Here is a 16,890-nt window from a genome sequence, read left to right on the forward strand (position 1 = left end):
ATTATCAATGACAGTTCTAATAACATGTATCTCTCTAAGGCCTAGAAATGTATATTTCTATCTTTAATAAAGATGTATTGTATCGAAGAGGAAGAGAAGAATTCAAAGCCAAAAGGCAATTATAGAGATCAACAACGTAGTTTAGTGAAACTAATATATTCTTAACAACCCGATCCAAACGACGCCGATTAGGAATCGGACTACTGAATCAGTGATGCGGATAGAGAAATCGGACCGAGAAGGGCTCTTATCGTATGATCATATGCCTTGTTCTTATCTCGGTCAAGACGCGTAATCAGATGGATTCTGAATGAACGGTCAACGGGTGAGTTTGACCGAGGCCCATTATTTCTTCGTGCTTTGTAATTTTCTGCAGAGATATCTTTTTTCTTCTTCTCGGTGGACGAACTTATTGTCCGCCTCCGATGCTGACTTCGATGTCCACTATGTATCAATTTCTTAGCATCACAATTTTATTTTCTGCAAAATGGAAAGATTCAGCGAAAGAAAATTACGGTCAGTGTGAGGATTGTCATATCCATCGTTTAGTAAATACCCTTCGCTCTCTTGCCATTTTGTCTGTTCATTTCTGTGTGTCCCAAGTCAACTCTCATCGTCCACTTCTTCTCACTTCCCAACCACCTATCTATCTATATGAAACACCTTCATCGTGGAGTGCAAAACGGTGCCTGTTTTCGTATGTTCTAACCACGTGCGATCATGCTCGATGCAAAACCACCACCGTCATCTCTTCCTCTTCCCATCCCTCTCCTTTTCCTCGTCCTGCTATTCTCCATCGCCGCCGTTAGCTTGGCTTCCGATTACGTCTGCCAGGAACTCTCAACGAGCTGTGGCAGCGTAACCGACATCACCTACCCGTTCTGGCTCGCTAATGATACAGCTGAGCTTGTAACCCCCTGCGGCTACCCAGACTTCAAGGTGATTTGCCGAGACAACACGCCGATTCTCAGCCTTGCCACCGATAACTACACGGTCATCCACATCGACCACGACCGCCGTATCATTTCCCTCGCCGACGCCGACATCCTCGGCAGTGAGGATACCTGTCCCAGAGTCCGCCACAACCTCACCTTTCCTCCCGATTCCTCTCTGGCCTACGCACCCTCCGACGCCAATCTCACCTTCTACTTCAACTGCAGCGACGGCCTCACCGAATACATAAGTCCCTGCCTTGGAAAGAAATCTTTTGTTCTCACAGACGAGATGATCGAGAACAATTCCTTCGTTCCTCACAACTGCGAAGCCGTCATCGTGGCTCCGGTCCTGCAGGAATATCTGAAGTCTTATCAGTATGAACTCGCGAACGGGTTCAGAGAGGTTTTGCACGAAGGATTCGAATTGAACTGGTCGGCGTCCACCAACACCACCTGCAGCCACTGCGAGCAATCCGGTGGGTGGTGTGGGTTGAACAAGAACAGTAGATCAACTTCGGTTTTCGCCTGCTTCTGCTCCGACGGAAGAACAGCATCGTACAATTGTTCAGGTACGTTTACTTATCTTCGACCACTCTGATTCTCGTTCTATTTCGTTCAGATCTGCACCTTCTGTCGATCCATTATAATTTGGGCCTTTCACCAGTAATCAAGAGATCGGTAGGAGTACCAGAGAAACTAGAAGAAACACAGTAGGTCTAGTGGTTGGTGTATGAAACTTCGTTCTTCACCTTCTGCGAGTGTTTGCTGACTGACTGGCTGGTCTTTCGGAGGAAACACGGCAAGAGAATTGAAGGATGGATGACTTGACCAGATTAAGCCATTATTAAGATCATTTATTTTAACTTGAACTGTTTGACCAACATTTTCAACCGTACAGTAACGGCGACTGAATCATATAAACGACTTGGCTTTTCTTCAATCTAATCGTCCTACGTTATGCTTCAGTCAACAGTTTCTCATTTCACTATGATGCCGAGAATGTGTTCTAATATCACCATTTGTTAGTCAATGCAGGCAGCCTTGGGAAGAAGAAGAAGAAGAAACTGAAAGGTACACAACTTTAGAAATAATATATTCGGAGAGACTTAAGCAGGTAATTTGTATCTCTTATGCTTTCCGTGACTCTGCAGGGACAGTCGTTGGTCTTACACTTGGATGCTTCACTCTGCTATGCCTATTCCTTTGTGTCAATATTCTACGTTCCAGAAAACACCATGAAAAGAATGAGCAGGGTGTCGAAGGCTTCCTACTTCGATATGGTTCCTTGGTCCCAAAGAGATACAAGTACTCAGAAATAAAGAGAATGACCAATTCCTTCAGTAACAAACTAGGGCAAGGTGGATACGGTACCGTGTTCAAGGGGACTCTCAAAGATGGTCATCTGGTGGCGGTGAAGGTCCTAAGCGAAACCAAAGGCAACGGAGAAGAATTCATCAATGAGGTTGCCAGCATCAGTAGAACATCCCACGTTAACATTGTGAGTCTTCTAGGGTTTTGCTTAGAGGGACCAAAGAGGGCTTTGGTGTATGACTTCATGCCAAATGGGTCCTTGGAGCAGTTCATTTATGCCGATAAATCGAAAACTGAGACACAAAACCTAGGGTGGGAGAAATTATACGAGATCGCCGTCGGTGTTGCCCGAGGCTTAGAATATTTGCACCGGGGATGCAACACCCGCATCGTGCATTTTGATATCAAGCCCCACAACATCCTACTGGACCAAGATTTCCATCCCAAGATTTCTGATTTCGGACTTGCCAAGATATGCCCTCCCAAAGTGAGCGTCATTTCAATGGCGGCTGCAAGGGGGACTTTTGGGTACATTGCTCCGGAAGTGGTCACTAGGAGCATCGGAGCTGTATCCAGCAAGTCTGATGTTTATAGCTATGGCATGATGCTGCTTGAGATGGCTGGAGGAAGGAAGAACTTGGATGCAGGAGTGGAAAATACTAGTGAGATATATTTTCCACATTGGATCTATGACAATCTTAACAAGTACTGTGAGGTGGGCATTTCTGGGTTGACCAGTGAAACAGGAGAGGTTGCGAGAAAGATGATAATGGTTGGATTATGGTGTATACAGGTAAATCCTGCCAATAGACCTTCGATGAGCAAGGTTTTGGAAATGTGGGAAGGAAGCACTGGAAAATTGGAAATGCCACCAAGGCCTTAACACACTTCTCTTTAAGGCTATTAGCTGGACAAAATAATTGTATAAGATGAATCAGATTTTGTTTATTCATGGTTGCCATGTAAGTATCTACAAGACTAATGCTCAATTATGAACACACATCATTTCATTCATTGTCCAAAGTTCCTGTCTAGTGTGCGTTGTGTTCATTGTGAACAACAAAATTAGAAATGACAGCTTGATTAACATGCAAAAGATCAATTATCTACTTGACTTTCAAGAACTCAAAAGTCATAATGTTGATATGGTTCTAAATGTTATTCTTGTTTCATCCAAGTATGGAGAGTCTCGAATTCATCAATTATGTACCTTTTAATACATATCACGTTATCATATGCGGCTCACATGTTCTTGCTCTTCCTTATCTCGGTTGATGAAATATCCATGCGAAACTTTTCCAGTGGTATGGAGATGAACATGTCATTCAACTCTTGAGGAATATCAACATCTTCAAGAACCTGAAGAATAGCAATTGTTATTGTTGAATTTGGTGAAAATGACCATAAAACACAAACAACACCTGGAAAAAGTATCATATACCTTGAAAACTCCATCGACCAAGCGGCCACCAACTAGAAATGTGCAACCTGTTCTTTTGCAGCCAAGAAGAATCTCCAGCATTTGGCTATAACTTCCACCATAATATTTCGGCTAACAGAAAGAGAAGAATCTTGTTTAGCGTGAGCTATTCGAATCAACAGTTCTTCAGAAAAGCTATTACAATTATTGCTATCACAATGGAAAGAACATATTCTTAGTTCGTGTATCTATCTGCTAGCACTAAGTAAATTAATTTGCTCTATTGATGGTGTCTTATAAGCAAAATATAGCTAAGAATTTAGCAACTATTAAATTCTTACATTAATAAGCCTCACAGCAGTGTCTGCCCCAATCACAAAGGCACTTCCAGGGAAAATTTCTGCTTTCTTATAGAAGTATGGCTGGTTTGAGATAATGACAGTTTTCCCTGGATTGAAGATCAACAAGAAATAAGCCAACATGAGAAAATAATACTTAGATTGTGAATTGATAAAAATATGTTTACACTTAATTTTTATATGATCGATGAACTGACGAACATGTATTAACTTTATAGTAATTCTCCCTTGATGCCTGCCTATGTGTTTGTCTTTTACCTAACCCTTGTATGGTTACCACCTAGGACCAAGTAGGCATTTTGACAACTTTGGCTATTTACTGAAAAAACCTGACCTCATGATATATCACTCCACAGGGAACTCCCAACTGGTATTTACATGTCCAGGTGTGAACTGGCATGTGGACCACCACCATTTCAGAGAGTCTGGTCAGTTCCAATTATTAAAAGAAAATTGAAGGGTTGAAATTAGGGCTTGCAAATTGCGAGCCCTCTTCTTCGTGGACCTCTCTTCTTGCTGTCGTTTGTTGCTGCTTACCTCCTCTTTTCTTACAATACATACTAGTGTAATGTGTCTCAGTAAACTGGCACCAGTTGGTACATACCGATCTGGCTAGAGACCGATACAGTACCTGGTACGAGATTACGATCCTCATATTTCGTATGTTTTCATGAAGGAAAATGAAAAAAATAAAAATCACTGATTGCAGATAACTAGTACCAGCACAAAAAATTGCCTCAAAAAACAAGCAGCAGCTTTAGATAGCTAGGAGTAGTGCAGACTTGTCTCAAAAATACTAGTAGCAGCACAAACCTGCCTTTCTAAATTGTTCTACTCGACTTTTAATTTCAGCCAAAGACAATGGTGGTTTGTCAGGATTGATCACTGATATCTCGAAGCATGGAAATCCGTTCTCACAGATGCTGCATCAGAAATCAAAAGGATAAATTAAAAATAATTAAACAAATGCAAAACCAAACTATTCAACTTCAGAGGGTGTCAAAGAATGCTGGTGAAAAGTAATGTTATTCAGTTTTTTTCGGCAATCACACATCTCATATAAAAATTTCTTTTTTTTATTTGTAGTTGCCATAAATCACTATTCCAGTGAGAATATATACCAGTGCACTAGAGTAGCATTTCACATTTCTGATTCAAAATGAATCAGACGAAACAAGAAGGAGCATAATTTTTTAATACATTGTCACCACCACCCCTAGGCAGTCGCACTTTAGGGCGTTTTAGGCAAGCAGCTATTGTGCACCTAGATGGAGAAACAGTGATTGCCTGCATGGTAAAAGAGTGCTTTTTTTTTGGGCAAACATGCGATGATTTTATCAAGCTAAGGGATGACAGAGACTCCGAGTCATAGCAAATATTTTTACATACAAAAGATTTAATTTAATTACCATAATGAAATTAGTTTCAACCGAAAATATGTATTGCTTGGGCACATTGTTTAACTTATAAACAGTTTAGTCTATGGACATGACTTGTTATTGCACCCAACTAGATTTATCTTCTGACTTCATAACAACTTTATAGATAAATGTTTTATAGTAAATGTTTTAGATAGAATTTGCAAATTACCATGTCACCTTACCTTGTTTGAAGCTCAGTTCATTTATTATAAATCATGTCACTATGATTGCAGAACAAAAGAGTTGACATGAACTGTTCATGCAAATCTTGATAAATAAATACACATTTGTTGTTCGAGCATTATAATGTTGTCAAGCATCTTATGAGAACGAGACAAAAATTTCCCAAGTCAGATGGTGAGAAAAGATCCATGCAAACAATATGAAAATGTCAGGATCTATGGCTTCTTGCTGTTGTGTATAATGTATATATGTTGACGATCTGTTATATTGAATCTTAGCTATATTCACTTTAGGCACGTACCTAGCTATCTTGTCATACTAAGGCATAGGACCACCTACATACTTTGATTATTTTGTCACAACAACCAAATTTTGTAATGGACAGAAATGCTAAAGCTGAATTTCTAAAGTCAGAAGTAATACACTGAATCATCAAAAAGCAAAAGGTAATATGCCCTCGTAACCGGTGATTTAAAAAGCGTTAGACACCAAAAGGCGTCAAGGTCCAAAAACACCCGAGGCGTTAGGCGCTCGCCCGAGCGAAGCGAGGCGCTAAAATATAAAAATATATAATATAATTAATAAATATAATTATTTAAAATTTTAAATAAAAATATGCTATTAAATTAAGAAAATCATTTTAAAATTCAAATAAACTTAATATTAAGAGTATACTGTGACGGAGAAACGAGGAAGCAGCGGCGAGTGGTGGCAGCGGCAGCGGGAAAGGGAAAGGGAGCGGGAGGCGCGAGAAGCGGGAGGGCTCGCGGGAGTCGCGAGCAGCGGCGAGTGGCGGCAGCGGCAGCGGGAAAGGAAAAGGGAGTGGGAGGCGCGAGCAACGGGAGGGCTCGCGGGAGGCTCGCGGGAGGCGCGAGCAGCGGCAGCGGGAGCAGGAGCGACGAGCAGCGAGATCGGGATCAAGAGCGGCAGCGGCGTCGGGTTAGGGTTGGGTAAGGGTTATATCGGTTTAGTTGGTTCGATTGAACCAACTAACAACCGAACTAGGACCGAACCAGACCTAAAATCCTGGTTCGGTCTTGGTTTACCCAGGCGCTCGCACGAAGCGCCTAGCGCCTGGGCTCGGGCGAGCGCCCAGGCGGCGCCTGTTTGAAGCGCGCCGCCTAGGACATTAGTGAGGCGCTCGGGCCTCACCTCGCCTCGCCTGAGCGCCTAGGCGAGCGACCGAGCGCCTTTTTCAATCACTGATATATATATATATATATATATATATATATATATATATATATATATATATATATATATATATATATATATATATATATATATATATATATATATATATATATATATATATATATTGACGGTATTCCGAGCGATATACCGCTCGGTATGCAATTGTACCGTACCGAGCGAATATCGAAACTCCGGTACGGTATGATATTTCAATCCACCCAAGAGTGGGTGGATGAAGGTCGATTGCCAAAGGAGTAAACAAAATCGAATGTGGAAGAGACCCTGCGATGTATTGGCAGAGGCCACACATGGAGGGTTCACAATTCGAGTTCATCCCACAAGGATCAGAATGCAATAAAGGATGTCACCAGGAGGCGACATGGTGCAGCGGATCGTGGTGGAACAGTTCGTGGGAAATACGATACACACGATATAGTCTTGTGAGGGATTAGATCATATGGAGGTATGATTGGGAGCTATTGGAAGCTCCACTTCGGTGAACAATACGATGGTAAGAAGGGCTATGGATTCAAGGAGTGAAGGCCATGGTACCACAGAGGCGGGTCTTCCGTGCGTGCATCGAATTTTGCATTGGATGAAAGCCTTGGTCATCAGCATATGGGGGTTGTGTTCCACCAAGGGAAAAGTTCGAATGCAAGTACCAGTGAGTTCCATGGGAGGGACTTGATCATGCAGAGGTATGATCGAAGCAGCTAGAGAGTTGGACTGCTCCAGAGCTCATATTCGCTTAAGGGAGCCCGGCAAGTCAAAAGACAAGGTCGAGTAAGCGAACGTTGCTACCAAGGAAGCTAAGGAGAACAGAATCGGTGCAAACCCTACAACGTGATGGCAGAGGCCATGCATGAGAGTTGCAGTCTGTCTTTCCATCGACCAGAGGGAGCTGCTTGGAGAACACAGAGGTGTTGAAGCAGGGGGTCGAAAGGGGCGAGGAAGCGACGACGAGTCCAGAGAGATTAGCTACCCAAAATCAAGCATCAGTTAGAATGTAGGTGGACTCAGAGGAGTGCCACGGAGACATATCTAATGATCGTGAAGAAAAGGGATGCAGATGCGAGGCGATGGATAGTAGGGCCATGGGCATGGCAGCGTCATGGTACCACAGAGGCGGGACTTCCGTGAAAGTCATTGATCCCTTGCTCTCATGGAGGGAGAGCGCTTGGTCATGAAAGTGGCCAAGGAGGTGGAGCATGCAGAGGCAATCTCCAAGTACCGAGACAAGGCTGAAGGGCAGAGGCCAAGAAACTTCGTAAGACTGGTGTTAACAAGTTTCTCATCAAGATAGTCAAAAGTGAAGGACTTCGGGTCATGCAAGAGTGCATGACCAAGGAACGAAGCAGGCAGTACGTGGTACTGTACCTTCGCTGCTCGGGGGAGTAGGCAGCAAGGTTGATGGAGAAGACAGTACAATCCCATAGGCGACCTCATCTATTAGAGAATTACTCCAAGTTAGGGTGAAAACTTCCCGCATTCCAGAAGTTCGATGGCATTGAGAAGGTGAATCACAGTAGCTAACTCAACGCAAGGAGTGCAAACACTTCAAGTGCTTCAGAAGTGTGAGCAAAGAGCAGGCGAAGGCTAGTAACCAGCTCGATGCATGGAGTACAACCTCGAGGAGGCGGGCGAAGTCAAGTAACCTTTGCCTTCTCAATCCTTAAGAGAATAGGCAAAACCGAGTACCCCAATTCTCTTATTTATCCAACAGAGGAGCTCTGCACAAGTTCAAAGACCCTTCGAAGATAATGGAAGACAATAGTTGTCAAATCCTCACCAATGGTGATCAGTGCTACTGAGAGTAGATTGTCTGCTTCACCCAACGAAATGCCAATCGAAAGCGGAAGTAATGCGAACCTACTTGGAAGTGACAACTAAGTGAAAGAAGAGTCAATGGGCAAATTTTGTGGAGGAAGGACCCAAAACTTCAGAAGTTGCGAGACGATGCTCGTTAAAGCTCCAACAAGCATCTACCCAATTCAAGCAGCATGAGGCATTTGAGAGACTGGCGTAGTAAGGATGGTCTTTTCATTCATCTGGAGGATCCGCAGGAACCAACAGGGATCAACACAACTCAGCCAACCCCACACTAGAGTCAGAGTCATTGGCGAGTTGAAGCAGCATGGTGGATCAAAGGTTCGACTACTCAAATTCAGCAGTTGGGAGCCAGGAGGCGCATTGCAGCTGGAGCAGAAGATTGAAGACTCAGCAAAGGCGAGGAGTTGCAGTGTTCACAAAGGCTTCGACGAGAACGTCGAAGGAATAAGTGGGGGAGAATGTCACGGACAAACTTCGAAACAGGATGTTTGATGTAATGCTTATGTATGTCTGTGTCTTTTGGTATGTTCATGCTTTGTACAGCATGTAGAGGGATGACCGAAGGCTTAATAGTCCCATTTTAGTAGGGTTGATGACCGCTTTAGGCTTGTAAATAAAAGTTATGTCATGTGGACACGTGTGAGAGATTTTTGATATATAATGGACCATTTTACCCTTTGTTGTGCAACTATTCAGAGCTTGTGAAGTGTTTTCGGAGATGTTTGCTTGTGGATCTCGAATGAGGTATTTTCTCTAACCCGTTTCTCTCTTTTGGGGGTCTTAAGGGACATGGGAGGCTTCGGGGAGGCTGACCTTTGCGGACGGACACGCAAGGGTACCGCACGACTTAGGCAAAACCAGCTAAGTCCATGACAACTTGAAGCCACCATGAGATATAAGATATGTTATTGAAAACAAAACATTTTAAATTTTCTAAATATGTTTGAGGAATTTAAAGTGATACATTTATTTAGGGAGAAAAATCGCTCCATAAATTGGCTAGCAAATTTATGCGTAGAACTCATAATGTGTGGATAGATTTTGGATAGTTTTGGCTTCCTGATCTCATTACTTTGATTGATTGCCTTTGATGCTAGGGGTAATCACATTTTGAAACAATATGATTTTTAATTTTAATTTTTTAAAAAAATTATTATTAGGAGTGTTTAAATCAGTTCGAACCAATCGTTAACGATCGAATTGATAATTTAATTCAATTAAAATAAGATAATCCGAATCCAAACCAATTCAGACCTAATAACTAAACTGATTCAAAATCGATTACCTCAATTCACTTAACCAATTAACTGATTTATAATTTTAATTAATTTAAAAATATATAATTTTTAAATGAATCGATTCAGTTCGATTGAATAAAACTGGATAGACATGATAAGATTTATGAAATTGAGTCTAATTTATAAATGGGTTTTTAGATCGATTTGCTTATTCGGTTTAAATTGATCAAAGACTTAGGACAATAAATTGAACATATCTTTTAAATTAAAATTAATTTAATTTAATTTAAATTAGATAAAAATACACCTCTAAATCAAAATCGTTTATATCATTTAAAATTAAATCATTGGTAACTAATAATAAATCAATTAAATCATTTCAAAACCCGACTCTCTTGATGATCAATTAAGAAACCCAAAAGCAGTTCCCGTCCACCGTCACTTCAAATCGACGGTGAGCTGGCTGGACTCGGCAACGCCGGGAAGAAGACGACGGAGCATAATAATACGCATGTAAGGATGCAGCTAATGTACGAAGTCCAACAGGAAAAGAAAGGACGTGTAGGGTTCCGATGATCTCATACCATATGGTCCGCTCACCCCGTAACTTTGAAAGGGCTGTACTGCATTGACCCTCTGGCGTGCAGTCCTCATCCTATCACTGCCAGCTTCCACGTGATCTTTTGGTCACCCACGCCACATCATCATCCAACACAAGAATGCAAGAGCAAGGATGGAAGATTGTATCAGGACCGAAGCCATCCATCACCCTTCGCATTCACCGTGTCGCGCGTGGGGGAAGGAGAAGACGAGCACACAACCCACCATCATCACCATATAAAACACCACAGCAAGCCTTCCAGAATAAAGAAGAAAGTCTTCGCTTTCCACCGCCCCCTTCCCTCTTCCCCCGATCCGACCCAAACCCAACATGCCTTCTCAAATCCGACCACCTCCGTCGCCGCCGCCGCTTCTTCCTCTTCCCATCCCTCTCCTTTTCCTTGTCCTGCTATTCTCCATCGCCGCCGTTAGCTTCGCTTCCGATTACGCCTGCCAGGAACTCTCAACGAGCTGTGGCAGCGTAACCAACATCACCTACCCGTTCTGGCTCGCTAATGATACGGATGAGCTTTTCACCCACTGCGGCTACCAAGACTTCAAGGTGATTTGCCGAGACAACACGCCGATTCTCAGCCTTGCCACCGATAACTACACGGTCACCCACATCGACTACGGCCACCGTATCATCTCCCTCGCCGACGACGACATCGTCAGCAGTGTGGATGCCTGTCCCAGAGTCCGCCACAACCTCACCGTTCTAACCAATTCCTCTCTGGCCTACGCTCCCTCCGACGCCAATCTCACCTTCTTCTTCAACTGCAGCGACGGCCTCACCGAATACATGAGTCCCTGCCTTGGAAAGAAATCTTTTGTTCTCACAGACGAGATGATCGAGAACAATTCCTTCGTTCCTCACAACTGCGAAGCCGTCATCGTGGCTCCGGTCCTGCAGGAATATCTGAAGTCTTATCAGTATGAACTCGCGAACGGGTTCAGAGAGGTGTTGCACGAAGGATTCGAATTGAACTGGTCGGCGTCCACCAACACTGCCTGCAGCCACTGCGAGCAATCCGGTGGGTGGTGTGGGTTGAACAAGACCAGTAGTACGACTTCGGTTTTCGCCTGCTTCTGCTCCGACGGAAGAATAGAATCGTACAATTGTTCAGGTACGCCTACTTATCTTCTACCGCTCTGCTTCTCGTTCTATTTCGTTCAGAGCTGCACCTTCTGTCGATCCATTATAATTTGGGCCTTTCACCGGTAATCAAGAGATCGGTAGGAGTACCAGAGAAACTAGAAGAATCACAGTAGGTCTAGTGGTTGCTGTATGAAACTTCGTTCTTCATTTAATACGAGAGTTGGCCCATCACATCCTCTGTCTCGGAAGAACAGAGCCCGCCTTCATCTTTCTTCCATGCCCTGAGAACAACGATCTCCGGTCCTTGGCCACCCCAAACGCAGCCATTGACTTAGTCAAACTTCATAATTAGTAGACTATCTGAATTTAAAACATCATCATAAAAATATAAAAAGAAACACTATGGAATCATGCCACTATCCGAGTTGGTAGTCCTCTTTTGATTTCTTTGATTTAATTTTCATTCAATTAATGTCACATCAGGGAAAAAGTAATGCTGCTTTTGACCTTCCATTAAGGTGGTACCGTGCGATCTAAGGTAGCAGCAAATGTCTCCCATGGCTGTTGTCAGCTCCGAAATTAACATGATTTTGTGTGAATTTTGTCACATATATCGATCTTATTTTAATGTCGTTTAGGTTAGTTTTCACTCACCACTGCTGGTATTGTCAGACATTGGGCCCCACCTGTCACCATCTCTGGTCTACTGGTCAACCGATTTGGCCACCCACTCCGTCTCTCTCTTTCTGGAGAGTAGGCGGTGAACGTTAAACTTGACTTGGACATCTGGTGGGGTCCGATGCGCGTGGTAAGATAACGTTGGAATACGATGGACGGGTCAAGCGGCAGTGTCACCGTCGTCAAAAAGATGATGGTGTGGATTTTACGAGATTGGACAAATTGGTAAACCACGATTGACCGAACCATCAGAAGTCAAAATCATGGCACGGCTCGAGTTGCTTAATCGACTCGACATGGATTCATGACTCCGAGATTAGCTTAGCTGCAACTTGACTCGGGCGGGACCCATCCGACTAAAATTTAGATAAGAATCGATTGGGCGTTGTGTTCATTAAAATTTCTATTTCATTGTGATAAAAATTATAAATTCCATGCATTTTATTTCCTAAATCAAAATGGATCCAATATTATTAAATCGACAATAAACTAAATTAGATAGGTAGGATCATATACTAACTTGTTAATCGACTGAAGAGAGAATTCGAAGCCAGATTTTGGAAGGGAATACAAAAATTATTTTACCGTAATTGTTAGAACAAAACTTAAAAAACTAACATAAGGACTAAAGGAAGGTTTATAAAAACTAAAACATGGAAGCGCAACAGTCCACGCAATAATAATAAATAAAAATTTTATTTTGAAAGAAAAAAGATAATAAAAATCTTTTCGACTCCTCATCGTACTCGTGTCAGTGATTATATAGGGAAGAGTAGAGCGAGAAAGTTCTAAACTGACGACATTTTAAAAAGATTGAATTGTGGGATTGATTGCTTTGTTATATTTTAAATTAAAAATCGCTGTTTATTACCAGATCATTTTAAATTCTTAACTCAAGTTAGGTATATAATTTGGATTAATATATTATGTATATCTAAAATCAAAAACTTCTGAACCATTTTTTGACCTCATAGGTTTTTCAGTCATATATGATTCACTTAGTGTGTTCTAAGGAATCCAAACTGATCGATCATCTCAACTATTGTTTCTTCCATTTTATACATCCGCAATGCTGTCACCTTTCATCTTCTTTCTTCATTCTTTGTGTGTGTGCGCGTGCGCACACGCAAATAATCTAAACTAGTCTCATGAATCACTTCCTGCTATCCATCCACGCCACAGGCGTCCGGATGCAAAAATGAGGAAAACACCAAGTTATAGAGCTTGGATTGTCAGTCTTATGACTTGTTCCACATGTAATCAAATCAGGAAGCAGTAAATTTATGGCATTGGAAGGCTTGGTGTTCACAGGGACAGGCCAAGCAAAGACTAATATTTAATGTTCCAAATTATCAACATTTTCTTTCTCAAAATTTGCCTGCCTAGCATATTTTATCTGATTCTTTTTTCAGTCAAATGTCAGAGTCTTTATATTTTCTTTCTATTTTGCATTCTGACATCCTGTTGCTTTCTTAAATATTTAATAACATAAATCTGGGAGCAAGGGACAAACTGATTTTTTGTTTATCAGTATCACATTATTCGGGATGATATAGCGGTTTAAAAGAAAATACATATCAGTAGGTTTATGGAGTAGATATTGGGATATTCCTTTACGCTGTTCTGTACATGCTTCTTAATCAGGCTTATCATTTTCAGTGATCTTATGGAAATAATTTTCATATGCTGCAGGAAAGAGCAAGAGTAAACTGAAACATGGAATTATAATAGGTAAGTAACAACTTATTTCTCCTGCTTTGCATAATTTTATACAGTTTCCTTAATGATACTTTTTATCTCTGATAGTTGAGACAACAGTTTTTGTTTGTTTAATGAATATGTAAATGAGATACAACTTCTGAAGTTTCTGTTCGTTCATATGGTCATAAGATTTGCTCCTCAATGGGCATCAACTGCTCCATGTTAATAACCTCAATTGGTGACCATTGTTATTGCTATTGACCGAGTTTCAAACAGAGTAGATCGTCTTTGTTTAGTCTCATGAAAAGCCACAGCTGCATCAAATCTGGTATAGATATAGCCCTCACTCATCTTGTAGCTTTCAAATTAGATTATTTCCATGGAACAATTCACTTCACTAGAAAACAAAGCATAATTTGATGAACCTCAAAAAATTTCTGAACCTAATCTCTGGAGAAGTTGCAGCGCTTGAAATCTGGACTTGGATTCTTTCATATGGTTCCTTCGGCTCATGTTGTTTGTTATTTGTCATGAACAACAGGTATTGTAGCATCAGCTGGTTTCTTCGTCCTACTTTGTGTTGGCTTTATCTACTACAGGCACAAGAAGAAGCAAGGAAACTCCCCTTCCTCCAAATCCCTTGTGCAGAACCTCTCTTCCATGTCATCTTCTAAAGACCCCGAGAAGGGCAGCAGCGCCCATTTCCAGACCCATCTCTTCTCCTATGAAGAACTAGAGCAGGCCACCAACCACTTCGACGAATCCGAAGAACTCGGTGATGGAGGCTTTGGCACTGTCTACAAAGGTACCGACAGAATTATATGTTACAATCTGCACTATAATCATCTCCTTCGGAGTTCTCAACTCATCGTTAGCTCAAATGGCTTCTCTTCAGGAAAGCTTCGAGATGGGCGTATTGTTGCAGTCAAGCGGCTATACGAGAACAACTACAGACGAGTCGAGCAGTTCAGGAATGAGATCGATATCCTATCCCGCCTTCGTCATCCGAACCTTGTCAACCTCTATGGCTGCACCTCTCGCAGCGAACGTGAGCTCCTCCTCGTGTACGAGTTCGTGCAAAATGGCACGGTGGCGGATCACCTCCATGGATCCCGGGCTAGCGAGGGGATTCTTACATGGCCTGTGCGTCTTAACATCGCCGTCGAGACGGCAGACGCTCTGGCCTACCTTCATGCCGTCAACCCACCGATCATCCACCGCGATGTCAAGACCAGCAACATCCTGCTCGACAGCTGCTTCAACGTGAAAGTCGCAGATTTTGGGCTCTCGCGTCTCTTCCCCACCGACGTCACGCACATCTCCACCGCTCCACAGGGCACACCAGGGTACTTGGACCCGGAGTACCACCAGTGCTACCAGCTCACCGACAAGAGCGATGTTTATAGCTTCGGAGTTGTATTGGTGGAACTCATATCCTCCAAACCTGCTGTCGACATTACCCGGCACCGAAAGGACATCAACTTGGCGAACATGGCAGTGGACAGGATCCAGAATGGCGAGCTCGACCAGTTGGTGGACGAAGGCCTCGGATACCAATCGGATGAAGCGATAAGGAAGATGATCACCATGGTAGCAGAGGTGGCATTCAGGTGCTTGCAGAAGGATGGGGAGATGAGGCCACCGGTGAAGGAGGTCCTCGACACACTGAAAGCAATACAGAGTGAGGGGTACAAGGTGGCCAAGGAAGGAAAGGATGGTGCAGACAATGGAGACGATGCCGGATTACTGAAGAATATTGCACCAATGTCACCTGATTCAGTCATGAACAGGTGGGTGAGTAGGTATACTACGCCAAACACCAGCGAGTGATCACTAGTTTCTGAATGCCTACTAATGTCAACACACAATGATACTTCTTCTGTTTCTGTCTCTTTGTATGTGTTTCAGTGATGTGTTTGCTTGAGGGAATGTACATAGTTTGATAGAGTTTCTCTATGTTTTACTTGTTTGGATGTTTTAGTGTAGAATCTGATACCATTATGGCAAGCTCTATCTCATCTATTTGTAGTGTTCTGCTCAACTCAGACAGTAGTGATGTGCCATTTTGCCCAATCCATCCAACTCATTCAAACAAGATGGCTGCCTTTTGTTCCTAAAGGAAACGAAAAGGTATTAGCTGGCCAAACAGTTGACATTAGGACAGTGTATCTGTTGAATGTTGCAGAATCAACACTGTGAGTTTCTATCTTCTCTATTAAAGAGGATTTTAAGGAATAACATATATCACGGGCATGTTTCCAATTGAACATCGACATTAGGAGAGATCATTTAATAAGATTGAGAGATGGATAAAAATAATATTGATAGAGTAAAAGTTGCCCGGAATTCTGTGTGGGCGTCAAATTCTTTTGATAAAAAAATTTATAAGATTCTTACATTGTAAATTTGAATATTAGATGGTTAAAAAATTATATATATATATATATAAGAAGTTATGTCGTTGAAATAAAATATTTAAGTGGACATGCAAAATTATAAAAAAAATAAAAAAATATTTTCGTTCATTGACAATTAATTATAGTTTAGTTGGAGATAGAAGTTTGGAGGGCTACAAATCTTGTAAGATAAAATAAAACGTATACTAGGATGACTTATGGATATTATAATTATAAGATATGTGATAATTAATATAATATTATGATGTGGAGTAGAAGAAAGATTCAAGAAATTTTTTGTTGAAACTAAAATTAATTATTTAAATAAAAATAGTTATTGAGTATATATTACAGGGTTTACTATACCGATGCATACTATTTGATACGGATGGTATGCATCGATCTGACAAGATATCCGTACACAGATCACTATTTATCGGGCGGTACTAGTCACTTGATTCTGTACCAAGCGATACGGATTTCGTGAATTCATATCGGTCTATACAGAGCGGTAAGTATAGAGCG

General features: G+C 41.9%; 2 protein-coding genes across 4 annotated transcripts; one reads left to right on the forward strand and one right to left on the reverse strand.

Annotated features, from left to right (window-relative positions):
* Positions 1-673: 673 nt before the first annotated feature.
* On the forward strand, positions 674-15,976 carry LOC135583586 (LEAF RUST 10 DISEASE-RESISTANCE LOCUS RECEPTOR-LIKE PROTEIN KINASE-like 1.2). 3 transcript variants are annotated; one of them, XM_065103818.1, is made up of 4 exons: positions 675-1,504; positions 13,961-13,999; positions 14,511-14,774; positions 14,865-15,976. In XM_065103818.1, exons 1-4 carry the CDS (start codon positions 721-723, stop codon positions 15,797-15,799), a joined length of 2,022 nt encoding a protein of 673 aa, XP_064959890.1. In that variant the 5' UTR covers positions 675-720; the 3' UTR covers positions 15,800-15,976. The 3 variants fall into 3 exon arrangements, with proteins under 3 accessions (XP_064959891.1, XP_064959890.1, XP_064959889.1); XM_065103817.1 differs by lacking the exon at positions 675-1,504 and adding an exon at positions 10,639-11,618; XM_065103819.1 differs by lacking the exons at positions 13,961-13,999; positions 14,511-14,774; positions 14,865-15,976 and adding exons at positions 1,971-2,006; positions 2,087-3,260 and having other exon boundaries at positions 674-1,504.
* On the reverse strand, positions 3,330-4,953 carry LOC135609290 (uncharacterized; the record flags this gene model as incomplete). Its single annotated transcript, XM_065102395.1, has 4 exons — positions 3,330-3,605; positions 3,688-3,798; positions 4,008-4,114; positions 4,839-4,953. Coding segments are annotated over 4 exons (450 nt in total), but the record flags the coding sequence as incomplete, so codon positions are not given.
* Positions 15,977-16,890: the final 914 nt, after the last annotated feature.

This window comes from Musa acuminata, chromosome BXJ2-4, assembly GCF_036884655.1.
Source record: "Musa acuminata AAA Group cultivar baxijiao chromosome BXJ2-4, Cavendish_Baxijiao_AAA, whole genome shotgun sequence".
NCBI classification, from domain to species: domain Eukaryota; kingdom Viridiplantae; phylum Streptophyta; class Magnoliopsida; order Zingiberales; family Musaceae; genus Musa; species Musa acuminata.